Source organism: Plecotus auritus, assembly GCF_963455305.1.
Source record: "Plecotus auritus genome assembly, chromosome: 5".
In the NCBI taxonomy this organism is placed as follows: Eukaryota; Metazoa; Chordata; class Mammalia; order Chiroptera; family Vespertilionidae; genus Plecotus; species Plecotus auritus.
The window spans coordinates 63,426,835-63,454,024 of record NC_137776.1 but is presented as its reverse complement, the minus strand read 5'-3'; the positions used below and the strand labels follow the sequence as shown (position 1 = coordinate 63,454,024).

General features: G+C 37.8%; 1 protein-coding gene across 12 annotated transcripts in view; it reads left to right on the top strand.

The window, feature by feature from the left end:
- Window positions 1–27,190, top strand: part of GALNT13 (polypeptide N-acetylgalactosaminyltransferase 13) — a 499,062-nt gene that overhangs the window by 420,163 nt on the left and 51,709 nt on the right. For all 12 annotated transcript variants that reach the window (XR_013960615.1, XR_013960616.1, XM_080668540.1 and 9 more), the window contains exon 10: window positions 25,913–26,052. Coding sequence is in view for 10 of the 12 variants with exons in the window: in XM_080668540.1 (XP_080524666.1) it covers window positions 25,913–26,052 (140 nt within the window). In the remaining 2 variants the exon portion in view is untranslated. The remainder of the gene's footprint in view (window positions 1–25,912; window positions 26,053–27,190) is intronic.

Below are 27,190 nucleotides of genomic sequence, written 5' to 3'. Positions count from 1 at the left end.
CTGTCCCACAAGGAGACTAAACAGTAGTGCCAATTTCTGATTTCTTCCATGATGTCCTTGTTAATCCATTCATTGTTTAGTAACATGCTATTTAGCCTCCATGTCTTTGTGTATTTTTCCGTTTTTCTCATGTGATTGCTTTCTAGTTTCATACCATTGTGGTCAGAGAAGGTGCTTGATATAATTTCAATCTTCTTAAATTTATTGGGACTTGTTTTGTGTCTTAACATGTGGTCTAACCTAGAAAATGTTCCTTGTTTAAAAATGTTCAAGAGTGTACATCCCTAGCCCTACCAGCGTGGCTCAGCAGTTGAGCATCTAGCTATGAACCAGAAGGTCAAGGTTCTATTCCTGGGCACATGCCCAGGTTGTGGGCTAGATTCCCAGTGGGGGATGTGCAGGAGGTAGCTGATCAATTAGCCTCTCTCATCATTGATGTTTCTCTCTCTCCCCTCTCTGAAATCAATAATATATATATATATATATATATATATATATATATATATATATATGTAAATGTACATCCTTGAAAAGAATGTATATTCTGCTGCCTTGGGTGAAATGCTCATAGATACGGAGAACAGACTGCACAGCTGTTAGAAGGGAGGAGGTTTGGGAGACTGGGTGAAAAAGGTAAAGGGATTAAGCAAAAAAAAAAAAAACAAAAACAAAAAAAAACACACAAAAAAACAACTCATAGACACAGACCACAGTCTGGTGATTACCAGAGGGAATGGAGGAGGGGGAGGTAGAAGAGGGTAAAAGGGGGATAAATGGTATTGAAATGAGGCTTGACTTGGGTGGTGAACACACAATACAATATACAGATGATGTATTGTAGAATTATACATTGAAACCTATATAATTTTATTAGCCAATGTCATCCCAATAAATTCAATTTTTAATTAATATATACACTGAGTAGCCAGATTATTATGATCTCTGAACGCATAATAATTTGGCCACTCAGTGTGTGTGTGATATATATATTAGAGGCCCGGTGCATGAATTCATGCATGGGTGGCGGGGGTCCCGGCCAGCCTGGCCAGGGAGAGGAGACATGGGTGGTTGGCTGGCCTGCCTGCTGGTCGAACTCCTGGTTGAGGGGACAATTTGCATATTAGCATTTTATTATATAGGATATATACTGAGTGGCCAGATTATTATGCGTTCAGAGATCATAATAATCTGGCCACTCAGTGCATATGTGTCATGTAAAAATAATTAAAAATTAAAAACAATAAATTGTAGTGCCAAGTTAATGCCATGAGATGCCTTCCATCCTGAAGGCAGAAGTATTTTGTCTTTACTTTTATATGGGTTTGCCTTCCCTGCCTGCACTATTTGTTCTAGTGTCATTAACAAGAGGGATTTCAGACTCATTTCCCAACATGGGATCTCACATACCATCTTCTTGGACCAAAGAACCACTTCACACTGAAGGAGGTTTGCTAATGGGACCCATTGATTGTATCAATAACTGTATTACCCCAGAAGTTATCAGCCTTACAGAACATTGGAATGGCCTCTGAGAGGCTCAGCTGAGGCACCAGCTGGAACATCCCATGGATTTGGGTACTCTCCTACAAGATGTGGTATACTTTGAACCAACAGTAATTATGTGGTACTGTGTCCCAGTAGCAAGAACACATACTCCAGAAATCGAGGAGTAGAAGATTGACACCTATCATCAGGAATTCAATTGGGGATTTTGTGCATCTGTTCCTACAACTTTCAGGTCTATTGTATTTGAAGTCACGGCCCCCAGAGATGGAATGCTTCCACCAGGTAAAATGATAAGGGTTCCACATAACCCAAAGTGACAACTATAGCCTAGTTAGTTTGGACACGCATGTGGATAGACCAGCAGCAAAGATAACATTTACTCTCCTGGTGTGAATAACTGATCTTGGCTATCATGAAAAGCTAGAGATGCTGATACATAAAGGAACAGGGGTGAGTGTGCGCGTGCGAACACACACATGCACACACACAGGAGCAGGGGAGATGGGAGAAGGGAGAGGGATAAGAAGAGAGGGTCTAGAGGCCTTTCCTTTGCACTTGCTCCACTAAAAAAAAATCAAGCCCAGACCTTCTAAATTTTGCAACAGACAAATCCATTAACTTTACATTATTTAAAGTAGATTTTACAAAGGAAATTAAAATGAAAACGAACATTTATTGTTTTATATGTGCCAGGCATTTTTCTAGGTCTGCGGATCAAAAAGTGCATGAAACAGACAAACATACCTGTGTTCAAGGAGCTTATTTTGTAGCATAAAGACAGACCAGATCATAAATAGGATAATTAAATAGTATGTTTGATTGTGATAGTAGCTAAGGAAATTAGTAGGGTAATGAAAGCAGACTCGGCAGGATAGTCATGCCATTCTAGATAGGGTGGTCAGGAAAGGACTCATGGAGAGACTTTAGTGATTTGACCATCCTGGCACTGTGGCCTCCCAAGGAAACAAAGCTCAGGGGTTTCTGAAGACACGCCATCCTTTTGGGGATGCACCCCCTTCTGGCTGGCTTATCTTGACCTACCTCCTGGTGACTATGTTCACATTACTCCCATCATCTGGGTGTACTCTTAAACCGAAGCGGACCGCTCAAATTTCAGACCATGAACCATTTCACCTCCAGTTTCCTGTCCAGAGGGAATACTAATTCTCTGCAAAGAAATCCCATCCCTGCATACCCCACTTAAATTTCACCCCAAGAAGTTCACAGGGATCCTAGCTGGAGGTAGCTGTGCTACACTTACTCAGTGTTCAGATTACGAATTAATCATTTATCTGAAATGTTATTATTACCCATCCCCCCCACATTGACTATATTGTGAATTATCTGAGATGTGCAGCTTTGTGTGTCTTTTCTTGAGACAATGAGGAAATATATAATATTCTGTTAAAGAGAATGACTTCTTTCTGGATTTCCTTATAGTAAGAAAATGCTGGCCAAAACTGGTTTGGCTCAGTGGATAGAGCGTCGGCCTGCGGACTGAAGGATCCCGGGTTCGATTCCGGTCAAGGGCATGTACCTTGGTTGTGGGCACATCCCCAGTGGGAGGTGTGCAGGAGGCAGCTGATCGATGTTTCTCTCTCATCGATGTTTCTAGCTCTCTATCCCTCTCCCTTCCTCTCTGTAAAGTATCAATAAAATATATTAAAAAAAAAAAAAAAGAAAATGCTGAACTCTAGAAAACTTACTTCAAAGCCATTATTCAACCTCTCTGTTGTAGGTGTACAGTCTAAAATAGTTTATACATCAGTAAAAAGTGCATTTTATTTTGTCCAAACATTTCAAAGGGCAGATTGGTTGCAACAATTTCTTGCACTAAAAAGCTATGTATTAAAAGTTGTGTAATACAGAGTCAAATATAGGTTTCCTTGGATTAGCCATTGATCTGCACCATTTTGTCATGATGCCTTTTTTATTGGCTTGCATAATTAAGAATCTTCTCTCTGCACTTAAAACAATAAATTGTGAATTTAAAAAATGTTTTTAAGGTCCAAGCCTCAGAAATATTTCTTGTTGTACTATGTAAAGTAAAATCATAACAGCAGTAATTTCAGAGTACATATAATATGTGGGTGGAAATACATAATGTATGCTTAATAAATGATACCTCACTCTTTTAAAGTGGAAAACAAAACTACATCAGGAAGAATTTTTTTTAAAGACCGGCTCCTTTTATGTCTTTAGTTTATCTCAGCAGGACAGTTGAAATTTTATATTTGATATGATAATAAAACATATGTCATATTGACGAAGGACTAGCAATGGGTTATAATAAAATAAGTCCACTATGCAAAATGCCATGTAGCTTTTCTTCCTTATTTAAAAAAATCTTAAATAGGATTTTTATTATCAAGGTTTGATAGAATATTCTTAAGTTAATTTGACTATTGACCATCTTTAATTGTAGAGACCCTGTTTATGAAGCTATGACTGAAAGTTAAAATATTGCCAAATAACTTTAAAATAATTCATCTTTTCTCTATTAACATTGTCCAATATTCTCCCACATATTTAGTTCCTTAGAAGGCTATTTGAATCTCATGTTGTGTAACTAAAAGGAAGTTTTAAAAGTTAATTATCTAAAAACTTCTTAAAATATTAATGCATACTCATGTGTTAATCATTACTGAATATTAATTAAGTCCCATAGTGTCTGTCTGTGTTCTGTAAATATTGAAACAGCATTGGTTTATGATCAAGCAGAAATCTATAGTTAGATAGTGACCATACAATTTTAATACTCTTAAATTTTTGTGTCGGATTCTATAATACTGCCTTGCAGAGTACAGTAAATACTGACGATTGGGCAGGGAGAAAAAATCTATAAGATTATGGCCCTGGCAGGTGTGGCTCAGCTGGTTGAGAGTCTTCCCATGCACTGAAGGATCATGGTTTGATTCCCAGTCAGGGCACATGTCTGGGTTATGGGTTCCTCCAGGTCAGGGCTCCTGCAGGAGGCAGCCGATTGATGTTTCTCTCTCTCCCCCTCTTCCTTTCTCTCTCTCTAAAATCAAATTTAATTTTTAAAGATAATACAAGATTAAGGACTACATAAAAAAGGATTAAAAGGAAGATTGTTGAGCCCCCTGAAAGTAAAAATAAAAGTCTTAATGACAGTTATCTGAAGTAGCCAATATCTTGATCCATGACTAGTAAAATCAATTAAATTGCTTTAAATTTTTTCCAATGTAGCAGAAGAAATGTAATTAAACACAAAATTATCCCATTTGTATTTTAGATTTTTAATGAAATAAATAAGACTGTTATCTGGTATTAGATTATGAAACACTTTACTGTAAAGTTTATATAATTGAGCAAAAGGTATTTATGAATTTTTGACATAACAATAGTTAAAATTTTCAAGCTCTCACTTTGTGCCAAGTTACTTTGTAAGCTTCATCTAATTTATTTCCTCATAATAATGCTATGAAGCAGTTACAGCTCTTATTTGTTGTGCCTTTTATGAGTGAAGTACTTGATCCAAGGTCATATTGCTAGTATATAGTGGATCTAGAATTCATAATCAGATGGATCATTTACATACTAGAGGCCCAGTGCACGGAATTCGTGCACGGGTGTGTGTGTGTCCCTCAGCCCAGCCTGCACCCTCTCCAATCTGGGACCCCTTGAGGGACATCCCTCTCACAATCCAGGACTGCTGGCTCCCAACCGCTTGCCTGCCTGCCTGCCTGATTGCCCCTAACCGCTTCTGCCTGCCAGCCTGATCACCCCTAACCACTCCCCTGCCAGCCTGATCGATGCCTAACTGCTCCTCTGCCAGCCTGATTGTCCCCAACTGCCCTCCCCTGCAGGCCTGGTTCCCCCAAATGCCCTCCCCTGCAGGCCTAGTCGCCCCCAACTGCCCTCCCCTGCAGGCCTGGTCCCCCCAACTGCCCTCCCCTGCAGGCCTGGACCCTCCCAACTGCCCTCCTCTGCAGGCCTGGGTGCCCCCCAACCGTCCTCCCCTGCAGGCCTGGTCCCTCTCAACTGCCCTCACCTGCTGGCCTGATCTCGCCCTCCCCTGCCAGCCTTCTTGTGGTGGCCATCTTGTATCCACATGGGGCAGCCATCTTTGACCACATGGGGGTGGCCATCTTGTGTGTTGGAGTGATGGTCAATTTGCATATTACTCTTTTATTAGATAGATAGGATGAAATACTGAAATCAGTCATCTAAGTCTCCATTTCTCCACAGTTTTCAGCCTACTGTTTTTAATACTCTACTATTACATTTTAGGGTGAAAAGGTGATAGAACATCTTTATGTATTCTTAAATGGTTATGTGTTAATATTTCCAGATACTTAACTTTTTAAAAAGACCTTTAAAATCCATATATTAAGAAATAAATGATTATCTAAATAATGTAATAAAATTTTCCCAAGAAATGTTTCCTTAGTTTTTTGGTGTTTTTTTTTTTTTTTTTTTTTGAAGATTTTTGTAAGATGGTAAAGGACTTAGTGCTATTTGAATCAAAAAGAAGACATTTCAGATACAGTCTGAAATAACACAAAGGAGCAATACAGGGTGGAGCAAAAGTAGGTTGTTTGTACGGAAAATAAGGCAATAATTAATAAATAATAATACAAGAATACACTCTTGTGTGTGCTCACAACTGTAGACCTATTTTTGCCTCACCCTATATATTATTTACTGATGTATAAAAAAAAGCAAACCCAAAACATAGTGACTTAAGCCACACATCTATTTTCTCACAGTTCCTGTGGATCAGGAGTCCAGGCATGGTCTACTGGGTCCTCTGCTTCAGAGTCTCTGACATGGCTGTGCTCAGCCTGTGGGCCAGGGCTACAGTCTCATCTCAAGGCCTGACTGGGGAAGGATCTGCTTCAAGTTCACAATGGTCAAAACTGAGTTTCTCTCAGATTGTCAAACTGAGAGCTTCAGTTCCTTCCTGGCTGTTAGCCAGCAATTCTTTGCCAGGTGGGCCTCTCCATAGGACAGCTTGTAAGATGGCAGCTTAATTTACCAAAGCCAATAAGTAGAGAGATTCGGTAGAGAATCTGCTGGCAAGATGTATGTTACAATCTTAATGTCACATTTTCATGGCAGTGATATCTCTTCATGTTTGTCACATTCTCTTGGTAAGAAACAAGTCACAGGTTCCACCAAAACTCAAAGAAAAGGAACCACACAAGGGCATGAATATCAGGAAATAGGGATCATAAAGGCCATCTTGTAATATTTCTGCCGCAGAAAATAATGCAGAAATAGAGAAGTGAATAATTTCATAATAGCCAAAGAAAAGCAACCTTATTATCAATACTAGAGGCCGGTTGCATGAAAATCGTGCACGGGTAGGGTCCCTAGGCCTGGCCAGCAATCAGGGCCAATTGGGGCCTTCCTTCCCCGGCTGCCAGCTACCAGCCGGGGCCTTCCTTTGTTCTGTGCTGTCCCGTGGTGGTCAGCACACGTCATAGCGAGCGATTGATCGAACTCCTGGTTTCCTGGTTGAACTCTTGAGGGGACACTTTGCATATTAGCCCTTTATATATATAGATTCTCATAAACCAGTTAGCATTTCCTGTAAAGCTCACCCAATTCACTCTCCACCTCATCTCACCCACCTTTGAATACGTTTTTCAGCTCAATATTCACTTTCTTAGAGAGCTTTTCCTCATCTGCCCCTACCTATCCACTAGTGAGTCAGTTGCCTGTTCTACCCTTTTACACCTTGAACATCTGCCTAATACATTTGTAAATTTACATTTGGTTATTTTCATTTGTGTTGCTTATTTGATTACTGATTAAGCTTTCAGGGAAGAAACTCTGTATGGTTTTTGTTCAACATTTTATCTCTACCACCCATTCAAGTATAATGTGGGAAGAGAAACAATAACAATATGCTGAATGAAGGTACAGATGGTAAGAGTACTGACCTGGACGTCAAGAGACCTAGATTCCAAGGCAGGCTCTTTCACCAATCAGCTGTGCTACTTCACACAGGGCCAGTCAGCTTTCTGAGTTTTAAAGGTTTTCATTTGTGAAAAGTCAATTTTGGCTCAAACAGTTACAATTTTGATGCAATTTTATGATTTTAAACAGTTGTTAATCAGTAAATTTTTACTGCATTGAAAGTAACTACCTCCTTTATATTTTAACCAATGATGTTGCTGTTTTAAACATTTCCAACAAGCAAGGTCAGAGGACAGGAGAAATAATGTAAGAAGCTTAAATTCATGCTTGCAAGAATAGAAACACTCTTGATATTCTTCAGAGTTCATACATTTGAATTCCACAGCTATGTTGTGATTTGAAATACTTTTCTTTTCCCTAGACAAATTAAACCCTCACTAGAAAACAAACAAAAAAACAACAACACTGCATTACACTCTTACTATTCCTTTCAAGATGCTGACATTCTGCCTTCCCATTCAGTGGCCAAATCCCCTCTGTGGACCCAGAGGGTTTGTGGAATTATATTGTAGCATAGCCTTAGATCAATGACCTGCTGAGAAAAAATACAAAGCTCTGAAAAAAAAAAGAAGACAGGCATGTTAGAATTCTCTATGTAATAGAGTATGAGACTATTATGTAGAAGGATATTTTAGCATCCCAATAGTGCAGCTGTCACACTTGGCCTGCTTTCCTGATGCCTGAATGTTGCCCTTATTTAGGAACTGCTGAGAACTTCTCATACCATGCAATGTTAAGGCTGGTTTGTGAACTGTAACCTATGTTTGCAATAAATAAACTTGGCTTTGTTTTCAGTATCAAGTCTTTGACATGACTAGTGCCAGAAGAAGATAAATGCTGCATGGAAAACCCAGCAGCAATGTGTTCTTCTACCATTCCCAAAAATCATAAGTCAAACTCTTGCTTATTGAAATTTTTGTCATTGGTTGTTCCATAGTGACAGTGTGCAATGTCCCAAGGGTGACTAATGGCTCTGCTATAGCCTTTCCAAGCTCCCTCATTTATAATAGTTCAGGACAGGGGGCCAAATTGTTTGACAATGGAGATTGAGAATATTTTTAACATTTTTCTTTCAAAATGGAAATCAATGTGTTCTCTTAGAACAGTGACTTCTTGTTGTTTTTTTAATCTGAATTTCTACTGTTCATAGTAGTGCATCATCTTAACTGAAAGACCATGATTATGGAATTTGTGTTTTCTTGTGTGGCATATGTGTCAGAATCACCACAGTGCACAAATGTGGACAGGGGAAATAGCAGGTGCAGAGATGTGTGGAATTTCACCTTCATTTTATTGTACTTTGGGTTCAGAAAAATGCTTCTGTTGAGACTTTAAATGATACCTGTAGGGATGAAGTTCCAAAATCTTGAACGTGATATATGGCATGCATCTCATTGAAAGGGCATGTGGGGCTAAGATAAGTTATTAATTTCCTACTCGATTCATCTGATATGCAACAGAAGTGAACAGGCTCAGAAAATAACTAGCCCACCCTACTGTAAAGGGATGATGTGCCCCTTGAGGTCCGTATCCATCCTAAAACAACAACAAACATAATAGCTAACTTTTAGTGAGCACTTAGTATATACCCTGCATTTTTTTAAAAAATTTTTTTCCTGTTTTTCTTTTTTTTTTTTATTGTTTGAAGTATTACAAATAGTAGTACATATGTCTCCTTTTTCTTTTTCCCATTAACCTCCCACCGGCCTCCCCTACTCCCCAGTACATGCCTTTACCTGCCAGCCCCCTCAGTGTCTTGTATCCATTGGTTATGCTTATATGCCTGCGTACAAGTCCCTCGGTTGATCTCTTACAGCACCCCACAACCTCCCCTGCCTTCCCGCTGTAGTTTGACAGTCTGTTCAATGCTTCTTTGACTCTGTATCTATTTTTTCCCCATTTCTTTCCTTTAAAAAATCTTGCTTCTGCAGACTAGAAATAAACATATAATAATAAAAAATGTTTGAGTCTCAATTTCAATGTCCAACAGTTCTGAGTCCCCGTTTCAATGTCAAACAGTTCCTTATGTGTACATGTCAGCAATGATATCTGGATGGTGGGCACATGGTGGCAATGCAGGTCCAACCCTCTCTGGTTTGGTCCTAGGCAACCTGCTGCGACGCACAGCTGCTGACTGCTAGCGTGGCAAGGCGTCGTCAGCGTCTTCCATCTCTGGACTGTTTCTCCTCTTGTCTTCGTGGTTGGAGCAGACCTGTCAATTCCTCTCTGTTGTAGGAATCCACATGGTCCTGGAGTTGTTTTCTGAAAATATACAAACATATTCTCGACCAAAAGTTAATAGAGGAATCTTTTCTATATAATTGATTTGGGATCCTTTTTATTTTTGCCCAAACAATTTTCCTTTGTCTTATTTAGACACCATGTGTGTTTTTCGTGGGTGTCTTGCTGTTAGCATTACAAATGAAAATTAATTTTGTAAAGTAAAAATTTTCTAGATGTAATTTACTTATAGGATATTTTTCCTTACATGATAATACCCTACTATCCCCCCTTTTTTTGATTAATGGAGGCTTTTGTAAATTTTACAATGCAGTCTTGATAACTTTAAATTTTAATTTTTTGCACAAAAATATGACTGCTTTAGTTTCATTGCCTGTTCAGGAATTTTACCATGAGATGAACTACCAATAGAAATTTTAGTTACCACTTTAGGAACAGCTTTTTGTCCAGTACAATTAAATTTTCTTGAATATTCACTTATTTCAATTAGCCTATTTAAATTAATCTGAAAACTTGATTATTATTTTACTGTCAAATTTAATACTCTACCAATCTTAGTTTACCCTGTAAATATTAGTGGAAAGGATTATTTGCGTTCTTGAGTAGGCCCTGAGCATTCCTGGTGCGAGGCTGGATTTAGATATAGGGCAGCTGCTGTTGGCCAAGTCTCTGCTACCTGGGACCCAATCTGAGCTGGGCCAAGTCACTGTCTGTCACCTGTGTCCCGATCTGAGCTGGGCGTGGGAAGCAAAGCAGCCATGTGGGCAGGAGACCTCCCTCAGACGGGGTGAGGGTTCAGGCCCCTGCAAGGTTGGGGGGGGGTGAGGGTCTGTGCCCCACCTCTGTTGACCCCCAGGTTCTCTCCTGATGGCCCCTCTGCAACTGTGTACCCTGCATTTTAACTCATTTAATAATCACAGTAACACTTTGAGGATGGTGCTGTTATTACGCCCACTTAATAGAAGAAAAGAACTGAGGCCTTTTGAGGTTACATAAATTTCCCTATATCACACATTCAGTACATGACAGAGCAGAATTCAAGTCCAGAGAGTTTGAACTAGTAGTCCTAAGGGAACTGGCATATTCTTAATCTCCTTTAATCATATCTACATGCATACAGAATTCTTTCCTGCTGCATAAATAGAAATTTTTAAATTATATAGAATTTGTTCCTTTTGAAAGAAATTATATTCCCTAGGTTTATGTTCTGTTAGCCTAGATCAGTGGTCGGCAAACTCATTAGTCAGCAGAGCCAAATATCAACAGTACAACGATTGAAATTTCTTTTGAGAGCCAAATTTTTTAAACTTAAACTTCTTCTAATGCCACTTCTTCAAAATAGACTCACCCAGGCCATGGTATTTTGTGGAAGAGCCACACTCAAGGGGCCAAAGAGCCTCATGTGGCTCGCGAGCCGCAGTTTGCCGACCACAGGCCTAGATAATCAAGAATTGAATATGTGTACTTAATATTTCTTCTGAGTTAATGTGTCCCATAATGTAATCTCAGATATTAGTTGAATTAATAAGATGCGACAACCAATTCTCACCAGTCTTGGATCATATTAGTTTTTCTATATCCTAATAACTCGTAATTCAGAAACATAATTATATTTTCTTATTGGCTTTGCAGCAAGAATGCTGATTAAATACAGACTAGGAAAATGCACTTTAATAAATATTAAAAATTTGTGTTAATGATGTTCTTTCTCAATGAGGCCAAGTAGCACTTTGGGACCAAAGTTTGCATAAACTTTCTCTCTTCTCTTTCTCTCTCTCCCATACATATATGAGAAATTCATGCACATTAAAAGGGGAGTAATTAGAGGAAACAATTTAATATTGCTATTTGCCCTTTCTAGAAGTGTCAGAGATGAAAGAAAATTACTAAAATGTATATGAAAACCTTCCTCTGGTCAGAGTCTGGGGCACACCACCGGACCCAGAGTCAAATCCCCACCCACCCACATGCACCTCAAAATCACGTGAGACCCAGACCCTGCCAGCCCCCCCACAATGGGCTAGATCCAGACCCGGCCAGTCTGACCCTTGTCAAGCCCTGCAGGGTAGGGGGCGTAGCATCAGGTTTCCTGGCCTGGCTCCAGGACAGGGGGCGTGGCCTGAGGTCCCCCAGCCCAGACCAGGGTGGGGGGTATGCCTTGAGGTCCTCTATCAAGCCCCACCAGGTGGGGGACACGACCTGAGATCCCCTGTCAAGCCCCGCTGGGTTGGGGGAGCACAGCCTCAGGTCCCCCGTCAAGCCCTGCTGGGCGGGGGCGCGGCCTGAGTTCCCCCGACCCAGCACTGGGGGTGCACCTTGAGGTCCCCTGTCAAGCCCCGCTGGCCTGAGGTCCCCTATCAAACCCAGCCAGGCCAGGGGGGCGCAGCCTCAGGTCCCCTGGCCCAGTGCTAGGGCGAGGGGCATGGCCTGAGGTCCCCTGTCAAGCCCTAAGTGGTGGGGGCGTGGCCTGAGGTCCCCCAGCCTGGCGCTGGGGAGGGGGAGCAGCCTGAGGTCCCCTAGCCCAGCACCAGGACAGGAGGTGCACCTTGAGGTCCCCTGTCAAGCCCCACCTGGTGGGGGGTGTGGCCTGAAGTCCCCTGTCAAGCCTCACGGAGGCAGGGGAGGGCATAGCCTCAGGTCCCTGCTGATTGTTCCTTAAGGCTCCTTATGGGAACTTGGCCTCAGCTGTGGGTGCAGCCATCTTTGTGATGGAGTGATGGTCAATTAGCATATTCCCTCTTTATTAGATAAGATATATATATACACACACTGACTGAGTGGCCAGATTATTATGATCTCTGAATGCATTCTAATCTGGCCACTCCAGTATATATCCTATATAATAAAAGGCTAATATGCAAATTGTCCCCTTGGCCAGGAGTTTGACCAGCAGGCAGGCCAGCCAACCGCCCATGTCCCCTCCCCCTGGCCAGGCTGGCCGGACCCCACCCATGCACGAATTCATGCACCGGGCCTCTAATATATATATTCCTGCAATAGGGCTTCCTGCAGGGGTCTGCTTCCCTCCCTTCTCCGCAGCCCCGCCTGCTTGCCTCCCTTCTCCCCCGCCCCGCCTGCTTCCCTCCTTTCTCCCCCGCACCACTTGCTTGCTTCTCCGCAGCTTCGCTCCCTTCTGCAGCACTTGGCTTCCTTCTACGCTGTCTTCAGTCTTCGCTCTGTGCCTGGATATGCAAATTAACCGCCATCTTGGTTGGGTTAATTTGCATACTCACCCCTGATTGGCTTGTGGGTGTAGCGGAGGTACGGTCAATTTACATGTTTCTCTTTTATTAGATAGGAGAAATATATATACTGAGTGGCCAGATTATTATGCATTCAGAGATCATAATAATCTGGCCACTCAGTGTATATGGATATATATATGTCCATTCTTGATATATAAATAAGTCTAAAATACTTTTAGTAATTAACTATAAAGTAGTAATTCTAAGCCATGAAATCAAATATAGAGAATATATTTTACATACATATATGTGTTCAAGTGAGAGAAAGAAAGAGAGAACAAGAGGAAAGAATAAAAGGGAAGAGAGAGCATGTACCAGAGAGTAGTATAACTAATCCTATATAATAAAAGGCTAATATGAAAATTGTCCCCTCGACTGGGAGTTCAACCAGGGGATCGGGCCAGCTGGCCAACCGCCCGCGGCCCCTCCCCCCAGCCGACCATACACAAATTTGTGCACCAGGCCTCCAGTATTTAAATAATGTCTATTGCCATATACTGTTCTAGGAACTGAAGAGAAATACACGTCAACAAATATATATATTTGAATTTACTATCATTGTCTTGGTTTAATTAATATCTTGCAATGGAAACTTGCTAATGAAAAAATTTAAAAGCATACAAATTTTTTCCCCACAAAGGATTTTCTCTAATGGGATTAATTTATATCCTATCCATAATTAATAGTTTTACAATATAGCTGTATTTTTCAGTGGTTTTAAAGGAGGTTTGTTGTCTCAAATTTTTGGAAAAAGATAAATAAATTTGGGAAATAGTACCTACTTTAGATATTCAAAATACACTTTAGCTTAGTAAAAGTTCTGAGGAGTCCTATAGTAAAGAAACCTATTGAATGTGTCTAACTTATTGTTTCTCTTAAAATATGACCAGGTACTAAATGTTTAAGCACTTTTTCCTCTACTTTAAGCTACCATCAACTTAAAGGTCACCATTTTATTATATACCTGAAAGAAAAAGTTTCCAATCTATAATAATAAAATTGTAATATGCTAATTAGACTGGATATTCTTCCAGACAAAGCCGGGGCTGCAAGGGAAAACTGGGTCCCGGGTGCCTGCCAGCAGCTAGAGAGAAGCCCGGGTCCCAGGTGCCAGAGGGAAGCCTGTGCCAGCAGCCAGGGGAAGGAAGGCCTACTTTTGCACAAATTTTTGTGCATCGGGCCTTTAGTTAAACTATAATGTAAGACTCCTTTTCACTTAGAATTATTTTGTTCCTATCAACTAAAGGTCACTGTTACCAACAGGAGTCCCCACTTTGGGGTGTGGTAAAGGGGGACAGAGATCTTATTCAGTGCAAGCAACTCAATTGTAAAACAGCATGCTGTGAAGCAGCACAGTTAAGAGGTGGTCCCAGTGAGGGAGCCCTGCTGTTATGGCTTTGGTGTTACAGCTTTGGTGTTAAAGCTCAGTTCTGTAAAGACAGCTCCACTCTGGTGTTACAGAGCCAGCAGATGTTATAGTTCCATCCAGGTAAACACAGTCTTCAATTATTGAAAGTAAAAATGCTCTTTGAGAGCCAGGGGGAGCTGCCTTAAACAGTGAGAAGTTTCCATCCCTGATCCCTGATTGGTCAGCCCTCATGCAAATGCAGACTCCAAATCCTCACAGTTTGATTGGTCCAAAAGGGATTGTCCTGATTGGTTGGAATGGAGCCACTCTGATTGGTCAGTGAAGATGCTAATGAGGATGTAGCTGTGCAGTTCCAACTGGATGGGAAAGGTTTCAATCCTATTGGTTGAAAGACAATTTCAGGAATTCCTTTATAAGGGTCCAGTTGAAGGCAAGACTACAGTGCAAATAGATAGTTCAGTGTGGAAAGCAGGCAGTTTAGTAGGAGGCTTCTCCATGAGGTGCAGCTTGTGTGAGATGCCCCAGTTTAGCAATGGTTGCTGCTCTGTTTATAAATATGAGCCCAATTAGTCCTTCTCAGCAGGTATATTCATTCTTGAGGTTAACATATTAAGGAACTGTTTTAGATATAAACTAAGTCAGATACAACTTTATCGTATCTCGTTCTTATGCATACATATAGTTTTTTCAAAATAAGCAATAAATTGATCAAGTAATTTCACATTTTGAGGCTGACTTTTTGAATCACTTTTCATTGCAGATTTACTAGTTTGTATGTGTTTTCCATCCACTGTCATTCTCAATGCCCTCAAGATGATTGATGATATAGACTTTCTTAAAACATGATTTCTTCCAAGTCCCTGAAACCATTCAGCAATTTAATCTTGTTACTTTCTTGATTTTACCAGAAGTATTAAAAGTTTTCAGACAATAATCAGTATATATTTAAATGCCCATTGGTTTAAATGTCAACTAATTACTAAAACTACAATTGACTAGTTCATTCCACAAATAGAAAAACAAGTTTGCATATGCTCAAAAGAAGACAACTAGTATATAGCTGTCTTCTCCCCAGAGGCAACTGTAAGATGTCATTGATTATAAAATATATCACTATTTCAGATATGTATAATAACATAATATTGTCATAGCACTGAAGCAATGGTTCTATGTAGCATCCTGAAGAACTAGTGATTGATTAGACACAATTTGTGAAGCACTATATGGACATATTTTGCTCAATCTGTTGCACACTAGAATCTTCTGGCTTATATTTAATTGTCAAATCAATGGAATAACTTCCAATTGTGTCATTGCTGATTACTTATTTCCATGAATTCAAGTTTGTCCAGAACCTTGGATCACATCTATTTTTCAGGGAGAATTTGCCAAGTGGATTATATTTTTCATGGGATGATAATTACCATGTTTTGTAATATATCTCTCTATCAGTTTTTCAAAGTTTCTTTCCTCTAATTATAGTAGAGTGGGCATGATCATGGACCTTGATATTAGATGGATGTGAGTGACTTCTTAATCCTCCTCCTGCTACTTTCTAAGTAAGCTTGAGCAAGTTAACCATTTAATGTCTTATTTTTTTCATCCTTAAAATAAATAAAACAACAATAATAGATAGGGATAATATAGAGTTTTAATGAGAGAGTATATACAAATGTATTTATTGTGGAATTAAGAATATGAACTCCCTTAAATAGTGCTATACCTGTTGTTTCAGTACTTCTTGGCCCTAACCATATCATACCATACCATGCCATACCATATCATACCATACCATACCATACCATACCATATCATACCATACCATGCCATGATGAATAAATGTTTGTCCTATTCCAAAAATGGTTTGAGATGTTTTTATTTAATTCTAAATTTATATGATACACTGGCTAGAAAATAGAGGGATACCTTATCAGCTATAAAGTTAGCAGTATTTGTAAGATAAAAATAAATCAATTTGCTATGGGAAAACACAGCTTTTCTTGTTTCTGAATTCATAAAATAATTGCTGCTGAGACTTCCTATTAAAAACAAAACAAAGCAAGATTATGTAATGAAATACTCAAGGACCTAGCATATTCACACTGCTGGTACAATATGTTTTGAATAGCTACATTTTTTTACCCTCAGTGAAGATGAATATCAAAATGCAGATACTCATTTAGATTTCACAGGGGTTAAAATAATGGAATCTAAATATAAAGTTATATATTAAACTAAACTGATCCTAGATAAAATGTATATTATAAAAGTATATGGCATGTAGATTTTTCCAGCAAAAAAGATAAATTAGAGAGTTGGCTAGTGTCCTTAATTAAAGCAAACAAACAAAATCAAGTGAATCATTTCAAAAATATATAGTGTATGTGCAAAGAAACAAAAACAATAAAATCCAAAAAGGAACATGGTTGGAGATATACTAAAACAAATTTCATATGATTAATGAGTTAAATGAAAAAATATATAAAGTGAAAATTTTTAAGGATGTAAGAATATATAGCTGGACTTTTAAAAAAATGTTAAGATAGTGAAAGCCAAATATCATATGAAGGGCACAAAGCAACCAATTTTTAACATTTTTTGTATTGCCAAATTAAGTACGAAAAATTAAATATTTGCAACATCTATCCCCAATATTGTTGTATCAAAGAGTGAACATGTCAATGGAAAACTGGGAAAGGGAAAGAATAGGCAGTTTATAAAAGAAGAAATGGCAAAGCCAACTGGAGAAGAATTCTCATCACTAGTAATCAATTTTAAATAATATGGAGGTACCATTTATCTCCACATAACAAAAAGTGGTAAATTAAAGAATACATTAAAATAGTCAGTGTTCTGAAAGGGAAATTAGGTTCTTATCACTGTTACAGGGTATATAAATTTGACATATCTTTCTGGGGATCAGGTTAGTAATAGGTGTTTTTTTTAAGTCTTGAAATCAGCACATAATTTCTCAAAATGCATTGCTTCTAGCAATTATTTTAATGAAATAAGAGCATAATAAAAAAAGATATAAAGATGTTCATTGATTTTGTAGTCTAAAATGAGAAACAACTTGAATGTCCTAGTGGTTCTCAATCTTTCTAATGCCGTGACTCTTTAATACAGTTCCTCATGTTGTGGTGACCCCCAACCATAAAATTATTTTCGTTGCTACTTCATAACTGTAATTTTGCTACTGTTATGAATCATAATGTAAATATCTGTGTTTTCCGATGGTGTTAGGCGACCCTGCTAGTGGTTCTTAACCTGTGGGTTGCAACTATAGGGAACTGATTAGGTAAGTTATTATCAACATGTAAAATAGAATGCCACAGAGGCATTAGAAACAAAGCTATAGAAGAGTTCAATTGACCTGAAAAGAGTTCATGGCCTACTGTTTTAGGAATAAAACAAGTTATTAGTGCACATTGCAGTATAATTAAATCTTTGCAATAAAAATCATTACCATCATGCAAATATAGCTGTATTACAGATGACTTTTAAAAAATTTTTATTGATTGATTTAGAGAAAGAGGATGGGAGAGAGAAACATCAATTTGTTGTTCCACCTATTTGTACATTCATTGGTTGATCTGTGTATGTGTCCTGACTGGGGATTGATCTCACAACCTTGGTGTATAGGGACGACTCTAACCAACTGAACTACTTAGCCAAGGCACAGATGACTTTTATATTACTTTTTGTATTTACCTGTTTTAAAAATTAATCTGCAATGAGTACATAATTCTCAAATAACCATTAAAATTTTGTAAAAGATAAACATATAAATTGTATGCACTTTTTTTCTTAATATGGGGGGATAAAAAACAGAAAACAAAAGACAAAATGCACAAGGTATATCAGTAGTGGTTCATTGGCTCAGTACCTCTCTTGCATTTTCTATAACATGTGTGAGTAAGGGAGCAGGTGATGGTATATACTCTGACTGCTGTAGCTTATAGAGGGTGGTAAACATTGCCTTGAAGGTCTTGTCCTTACTTGATTTTTTTTTTACTAGAGATTGTGGATTTTATAGTTGATTTGCTTCAACTGATAACAAATTGACCTTTATTTTAAAAGGCAATTGCAAAGGTTCACTTTTCTTGTTTCCCATATTCTCATTCATCTAAAACCAAGTAGTTCAATATGAGATTTTTTATTGTCAAATTGAACCGAAGTTTGAGGCAATTGGAAAATTTAGCCTCAAGTCCTGCCCAAACTTGACTATGGAGATCAGACAGACTTAAATCAATTGGGAAGTTGTCTGATCTTTGCTTCTTCTGTGTGACATAGCTATGATCTTTGTGCAAGTTATTACCTCATATTTACCCCATTAAAATAAAACTGCAATCATAATAGTTAATGCTAAATTCAACAAACAATCACTATGTATTATTAGCTGGCATGGGCCATCAGCCTTTAATGTGGTTCTATCCAGTGATTTCTTAATGAAAGATTATGTGTTTGGGTGATTTTTGTACATATCAAGAATGGGAAATGCTGGATTAAAAGAGTAGTTTTGTTGCTGTTGTTGTTTGAATAATACAAAAGTATCCCAAGTAATTTGCTAAACCTCTGACACAATCTAGTATTTATATACTCTAAAACAAAATAATCTCTAGTTGGCTTAAAAGTGGTTTATCTTTTTATTATTATTACTTTTGAGGAGAAAGGAATGCAGATCCTTATTCATAAAGCTCCCAATGACAAGTATTCAAAGTGAATAACAAAATAAAGCGTATATTTTTCTGTTATAGGGAATTTTGAAAATACCACAAAAAAATTCTTAGCTGAAACTATGGATATTGGTCTACTGAAATATGCAAGTGTATTGTTAATATATCTTTGTGTATAAAAAACTTTATGATTAGCTACATAGGTTTAATTGTGCTTAAGGAAAAATAAATGTATTAACTTCTTGTTCTTTTTTTAGTAGATAGCAAAGGGAATGTGCTGTTTTTCTTTTCATTTTTTTATTGTTGTTTCATATATTTTCATTTTACTTTGTTATAACAGTATAATAAAATTTGTTTTATCAACATTTTTATATTCTTATACAGTTATAATTGTTTCAATATATGAATTCCATTTTGTCAATTAGATAAATATATCATTGATTTACTTATGCATTCCTTATTGAAGGAATATCATTTCCCCTTTTCTTTAAGCTCACAGCAGTACATATTCATATGCATCAAACTCTAAGCTTTAGCCTTCAGGCTATTCTATTATCAGGTATCCTGATTATAGGGGAACCAGAACTATTAGGCTTATTAGACATCTACTAGGGAAGAACTTAAATAAGTTCATTATGATCTTCAATCTGTTTAAAAATTTAAATCTTGGATATCCTACATATCTAAACTTAATACTACCATGAAGTAGATTTTAAAATGATGAATGAATGACAGGTTATTTAATAAAATATAACAACGAATAAGTGTTATCATTTGCCCCTTAATCAAACCTGCATACCTGTAGTTAATTAAAATGTTCTTTTTTTCTAATTCATAATGCATCTTTATCTAATTGTCAAAGCCTTTCCAGATTTATGTTAATCCCATTGAAATATTTACCTTTACAACTTGCAACTCTTTAAGTTGCCTTTGAAAAAAAAATTAAAAAGTGCATCCAATTCTTGTATTGCAACCTTCCTATCTCACCCTAGTCTGTCTTCCTCCACTAGAATGTAAACTCCATAGAGGAAGATACTTTTGTTTTGTTCACTAATGGATCCCAAGTGCCTAGAAAATGCACCTGGTATGTAGTTGAAATAAAATAAATAAGCTTCTGCTGACTTAATTTTGGCTTGGCCTCTGCTCTCTTTTTTTTTCTTCTTTTTCTCTTTCTCTCTTTCCATCTGTTTATTTTACTCTTCATTGGCCTCACTATCTTAGGAGTTCTCTCTATGGTGGCCCCAGAAACTCCAGGCTTAAAGCATCCACATACAGAGCAATTCCACAGGAATTAGAGTGTCAACTTCAACTAGCAAATTCTCAGTATGCATTTATTAGGCTGGCTTGTTCACATATCCATTCCTGAGCCAATCATTATGATGGGTTGGGTGAAAGGTTGAAAATGGAATGCTCTGGTTGTCTTGAATGTTACTCAGAACTTGGCCTGAGTAACTCATGGAAAGAATCCCTTGGAAACTATTAGATATGCAGACTTTTGGGCCTCACTTCAAACTAACAAAATTAAATTCTGCAATTTAATAAGATTCCCTGGTGACATGCCTTTAGTATGTGCCCACAGTTGAAGCCGGAAAGGTGGGTAGGGGAATGGTGTCACCAAACCATCATATTGAAAGTGGGGAAGGGATGCTCTTAGCAGAAGGCAGAATGGGTATTGGCATGGGAAACAACAGATATCCAGTACAATATACAACATGTATTCAGCAATTATTATATACCAGGCACTGTGTTATGCCTTTTTCAGGCATTATTTAGTATTTACAACATCTAATAAGATGTTATCAGATAGGATATCTAAGGCTTTAAGAGATTAAAAAAAATTATTCAAAGTTTTTGATGTGAGGCAATGGAAAGATTATAATATGATATCAAGTGGTAAGAAGTGCCCTGGAGAAAAATGAGGCAGGAAAGAGGAATAGAGTCTGACTCAGGATGATGGCATGGAGGGATCAATTTAGGAAGGCCAAGGTGAATCTGAGGAAGTGAAGTTTGAGCAGAAACTTGTATGAAGTGAAGGACAGCTCATGAAAGTTCCAGGGTAGGCAGAGAACCAAGATGGTGGCATAGGTAAATACCTGTACTTGCTGCCTTTCACAACCACATCAAAATTACAACTAAAAGACAAAACAACTATTATCCAGAACTGCGGGAAAGCTGGCTGAGTGGAAGGGATACAACTAGAGGTAAAGAAGAAAGTGCATTGAGAGTGGTAGGAGGTGTGGAGCCGTGGAATTGGCTGGAACCCAGGTGCGCTGCTTTTTTAATAGGGAGGGAGATACAAGCTCCCGCTTGCTCTGAACTCCATTTCTGGCAAGAATCTGGGGGACCCAGACACATACGGGGAGAAACTGGACTGCCTGGCATCGAGGCTGTCTTTCTTTCAGACAGAGGTGCATGCAGCAGTCATTGTTCCTGCGTGGGGGACCTCTCTGGTGCAGGGTTGACTGACAGCCATTGCTATTTGCTCCACCCTGGTGATTCCCTGAGATCCCACCCCACCCAATTTACAGCCCCACCCAAGCTGTGTGCAGCGGCTTTTGCATATGAATGGCCTATACTTTCTCAGCCTAAAACCTGTCAAATAGGCAGCAGCTAGGTCAGGGAGCCCAGAAGCTATCAAAGGAAGGCCTTGCTTCACAGCTGGGCCTTGTCTGGGCACTTCCAAACCCGATACAAAGAGGAAGAATCTGCAGATCTCTCTGTAGCTCCTGTTGGTTGGCCGCAGGCAGTGGCTGACTTTGTACCTCCTTGGAGATTCAAGAGCCAGTGTACCCAGTGGTCAGTGTGAGACCATACCAGATTACAACTTTTCACATCCATAAGTGATACACTCAAGGGACAGATTCAGTGAACACCAAAGTCCCACTGAAGCAAGTCCTGCCCCATAAAGGTGACTCCTACACAACAGCTCTCCCTCTGAAGTTCCAGCTGGTCCCTACAGCCAATTGGCCTGGAGGTCAATTCCTTCCAGTGATACCAACAGCAATCAAGGCTCAAGTACAACAAGACTGTACACACAGCCCACAAAGTGGTGCACCAAGAGTGACTGGGAAGGCTGAGCCACTGGGCCCTATAGGACACCTACAAGGCCACTCTATCAACTCAAGGAGACTTAGCAGCTCCCCAGTACATAAAAACAAACACAGGGAAGCAGCCAAAATGCGGAGAAAAAGAAACATGTCACAAATGAAAGAAATGGATGAAAAAAAAATACTGGCTATAGAGTTCAAAACCACAGTTATAAGGTTACTGAAGAATCTTCTAGAAACCTCCAAGGAATTTAGTGAGATCTTCAAGGATCTTAGTGAGAATGCAAAAAAAAAAAAAAAGAAAAAGGACCAGTCAAAAATTAAGCATACACTGACTGAAATAAAGAATAATATATAGGGATTCAACAGTAGACTAGAGGATCCCAAGAATCAAGTCAAAGATTTGAAATATGAGAAAGCAAAAAACACCCAACCGGAAGAGCAAAAAGAAAAAAGAATCCAAAAATATGAAGATAGTGTAAGGAGCCTCTGGGACAACTTTAAGCGTACCAACATCCGAATTATGGGGGTGCCAGAAGAAGAGAGAGATATTGAAAACCTACTTGAAGAAATAATGACAGAAAACTTCCCCTACCTGGTGAAAGAAATAGACTTATAAGTCCAAGAAGCACAGAGAACTCCAAACAAGAGGAATCCAAAGAGGACCACACCAAGACACATCAAAATTAAAATGCCAAGGGCAAAAGACAAAGACAGAATCTTAAAAGCAGCAAGAGAAAAACAGTTAATTACCTACAAGGGAGCACCCATATGACTGTCAGCTGATTTCTCAACAGAAACTATGCAGGCCAGAAGGGCGTGACAAGAAATATTCAAAGTGATGAATAGCAAGAACCTACAAGCAAGATTACTCTACCCAGCAAAGCTATCATTTCTAATTGAAGGTCAGATAAAGAGCTTCACAGACAATAAAAAGCTAAAGGAGTTCATCACCACCAAACCAGGATTACATGAAATGCTGAAGGGTATTCTTTAAGAAGAGGAAGAAGAAGAAAAAGTTAAAGATAAAAAAGTATGAACAGCAAAGTGACAACAAATACATATCAACAAGTGAATCTAAAAATCAAATGAATAAAAAATCTTATGAACAGAATAAACTGGTAAATGTAATAGAATCAGGGGCATGGAAAGGGAGCGGACTGACAATTCTCGGGGGGAAGGGGTCTGGGGGATACAAGTAGAGATTGGACAAAGATCTTACACCTATGGATGAGGACAGTGGGGGTGGGGGGGCAAGGGCTTAGGGTGGGGTGGGAACCGGGTGGAGGGGAGCTCTGGGGTGGAAGAGGAACATCTGTAATAATCTGAACAATAAAGATAAAAAAATAATAAAATCAAAACAATAAATAAAACTTTTTAAAAAATTAAATAAAAAAGGAAGTTCCAGGGTAATACTATTCCAGACAGGAAAAAGGATGAATACAAAGCCATGAAGTTGGAATGACCTTAGCATGTAAAAAAAAAGGGGGGGGGGGCAAAGTAAACAACAAAAATCCAATGTGGCTATATAAAGTGACTATCAATGATTAATTCAGAGAGATAGCCAAGAGTCTGTTCATGAGGATATTAAGCAATGTTTAAGACATTATCAGTTATTCTTAGCACAATAGAACATCATTTGAAGCTTTAGAACAGGGGATAGACATGATTTTATTTAAATTTAAGATATACTGTCTAGGGAGCAGGCAACAATGAATAAGGGATAGATGGAAAAATGTAAGATGTCAGTGGGACTAATTTCAGGAGGCTATTACAATGCTAGTCTAGGCAAAAGATGAGTGAGGGTGGGACCAGCATGGTAGAGGGGAAGGTGGGAGGGGGCAGCAGGGCTGGGGATATATTGTAAATGCAGAGCCAACAGAAATCACTAATAAATTGAATATGTATGTGTGAGGTAAAAGAATTACTCCTCTGTTTTGCCCTGAGCAAATTGGTGGATATTTGTGCTAGTTACTGAAATGGAGAACCTTAGAGATGGAACAAGATGGAAAATCAAGAAGACTGTTTTAGACTTGTCAAATTTGAGATGCCTCTTAGAGATCCCAGTAAAATCCTTGGGCGAACGATTGGATAAACTTCTTTAAAGAGGTTTAGAGCTAAGAGTTTGGAAGATAAGGCAGATGGCATTTTAAACCTTGGATCTAAATAATCTAATTCAGGCTCTACTTCATAGTCATTCATCTCTTTATATTATTTTGAAGACTATCATATAGGTGATTTCAGTTGCTGTAGCACTTAACACAGAGAGATAGTCTTTTAGTGATCTATTTTGTAAATGTTTCAAGCCTTTTTTTTTTTTTTTAAATATATTTTACTGATTTTTAACAGAGAGGAAGGGAGAAGGATAGAGAGTTAGAAACATCGATGAGAGAGAAACATCGATCAGCTGCCTCCTGCACACTCCCTACTGGGTAGGTGCCTGCAACCAAGGTACATGCCCTTGGCCGGAATCGAACCTGGGACCCTTGAGTCCACAGGCCGACGCTCTATCCACTGAGCCAAACCAGTTAGGGCAAGCCCTTTTTTTTTTTTTTTTTTAAGGTTAAACTCCAGAATGGAAGTTCTAGATAAAATTATTTTGATAGCAAATATTTATCCATTTAAAATGCCCAAAGACCTGGTTGTTTCCTATCTAAACACCAGCTAGAAAAGTCAATATTTTCTTAGAAGGAAATGGTTTGGCCTGTAAATATGAGCAGAATGCTTTCCAAGAACACTAAGGCATTTCTTTTTATAAAACAAAAAAATCTGAAGAGACAGCAGAGGAAGGGTAAAGCTAGCAGGTGACGGGCTCCAAGAGTGTTGCTGCTTTTGAGGATTAAAAAACAAATAATGGTATTGGTTACAGACATTTAGGTTGTCTAAACAATTGTTTTTTGTTTTGTAGAATGATTGATGGGCTTTGCTGCTTGGTTGGAATAGAATATAGTAAATACTGGGCCATTTATTCTACCCTAATGTCTAGTTACTACTTGTCTTAAAGAAACCTATTAGAGACCTTTCCAAAATAATCTCAGAAATAATTGCAATCTCATCACAATTATTTAGTCATTTTGGTCAAAAGTCACCACATATTTTTATATAAAAGTTAGTGGTGTTATCGTTTTTATTTCTCAACTAGAAAGCATTCTCTTATGATCTTCAATGTAAATATTAATTTTATATATTCTGTTTTGATAAGTAAAGCTAAGCAATTTTAATATACATTCCATTTGTTTAATAGTTTCTATATGCTTATTTAGTCACTACCTTATCCAAGGATTTCAAGTAGCTTATATTAACTCATAAAATGAAATAAGAAAAAAAATCAATAAAGGAAAAAATCAGGTCTATGAGAAGCCTAGATAGAATAAACATTCAAGAAGAAGAAGAAGAAGGGAAAATTAGAACATGTAAGTGCTGTACATTGTTGAGCATCATATTTATATAGTAAATTTCTCATGAAATCTGCAGGTGGTAAATAAATGACACTGTAGGGAAAATATGAACATTCACAAAGGCATTGGAGCTATTGAAATTTTTATGAAAGAAAAAACACCTCAGTTAAGCTTTGATTATAAGATGCTAAATTAATAGCAATTTACACTTAGTTGATTAATTATTCAATCTAAGAAGTACAAGTACTTGGTGATAAATATTTGCATTTGAAAAGTCATAACCAATGGGAAAAGTATTTTTATGTCAATTTAATGTACTAATTGGATGTTAGTAAGAAAATCAGTGCAATAGCAGCTGCAATGCAATTGAATTTGATGGAATTATAATTACAGAGAAAAGACTGATCAAAATTAAACAGGATGAAACTGTGCTAAAACCAAAATAGCACAAACTGATTTGTGTTTTTCTGAAAAATTCCAGGTGTTGTCAAAGTGGATTATGGAGATGTGTCAGTCAGAAAAACACTGAGAGAAAATCTGAAGTGTAAGCCCTTTTCTTGGTACCTTGAAAACATCTATCCGGACTCCCAGATCCCAAGACGTTATTACTCACTTGGTGAGGTATGAATTATTTATTTTGGTTGAGTTATAAATATATTTTGAAAATAGAGCATATCTAAGGAGCTCAATCTTTTTTATGTTATGAACAAAATGCTTTAATGGTATTTAAATAGATCTGTTTTAAATGACTTTTTATATATTACCAGGACCATAAAAATCTTTACCATTGGGATTTGTAAAAGTATGGGATAGTTTAAGACTGACTAAATAATATTTTCTTGTTTCTTTATCAATGGCTCCAAAACTTTTTGGTCCTATGGACCTTACATTCCTTTTTTAAAAAATTTAATTTAATTTTTAAATTAAATTTATTGGGTTGACACTGGTTAGAGTACATGGGTTTCAAGTGGATCTTACACCCTTAAAATTTATGGTAAACTGCAAAGATCTTTTGTTGATGTGGGTTATAACAATATTTACTGTATTGAAACTAAAACTGATAACCTTAAGACCTATTTATTATCTCACTAAAAAATGTGTTATATGTTAATATGTATATATGTAATGTTTTTGAAAATAATATATTTTCCAAAGTAAAAATCAAATGGTAAGAAGATTAACATTATATATAGATTTATATGTTGCGTTAATACCTGGCCTAATAGAAGTTATCTTTAATCTCTGTTTCGGTATTCAATCTACTGTAATATCACACACCATGTAGTCTCTGGAAGACTCCTTGCACATTCTGAGAAGTGACAGTGAAAACTGCGAGTAATACCTTAGTATTATTATTAAAATTGTATTGACTTTGTGTGTCCACTGAGAACCACTCTTTTTCAAAATTTATATTATCTTTGCAAATACACAATTGCCTTTATCATAACTATACAAACACATATTCATAATATATATTCAATTGTTCAAAGTAAGAATTATTCCTTTTTGAATTATATCTTCCTTATTGGTAATTTCCACCTAATGGGCATTAGATTTGGGAATAAAAACTAATTTAATATTGGTTGTAACTAAAGCATTTCAACAGTAATCATGTAATGCATTTGGGAAATAATTATTAATTTTGTTCTTCATTTAAAATTGGCATTTTTATAGGTCATATTAGGCTATCTGAAAATTTATAAAATTTGAGCTAATACTTTTTTGATTCATTGGCAAAAAAAAATCTGTAACTTTATCC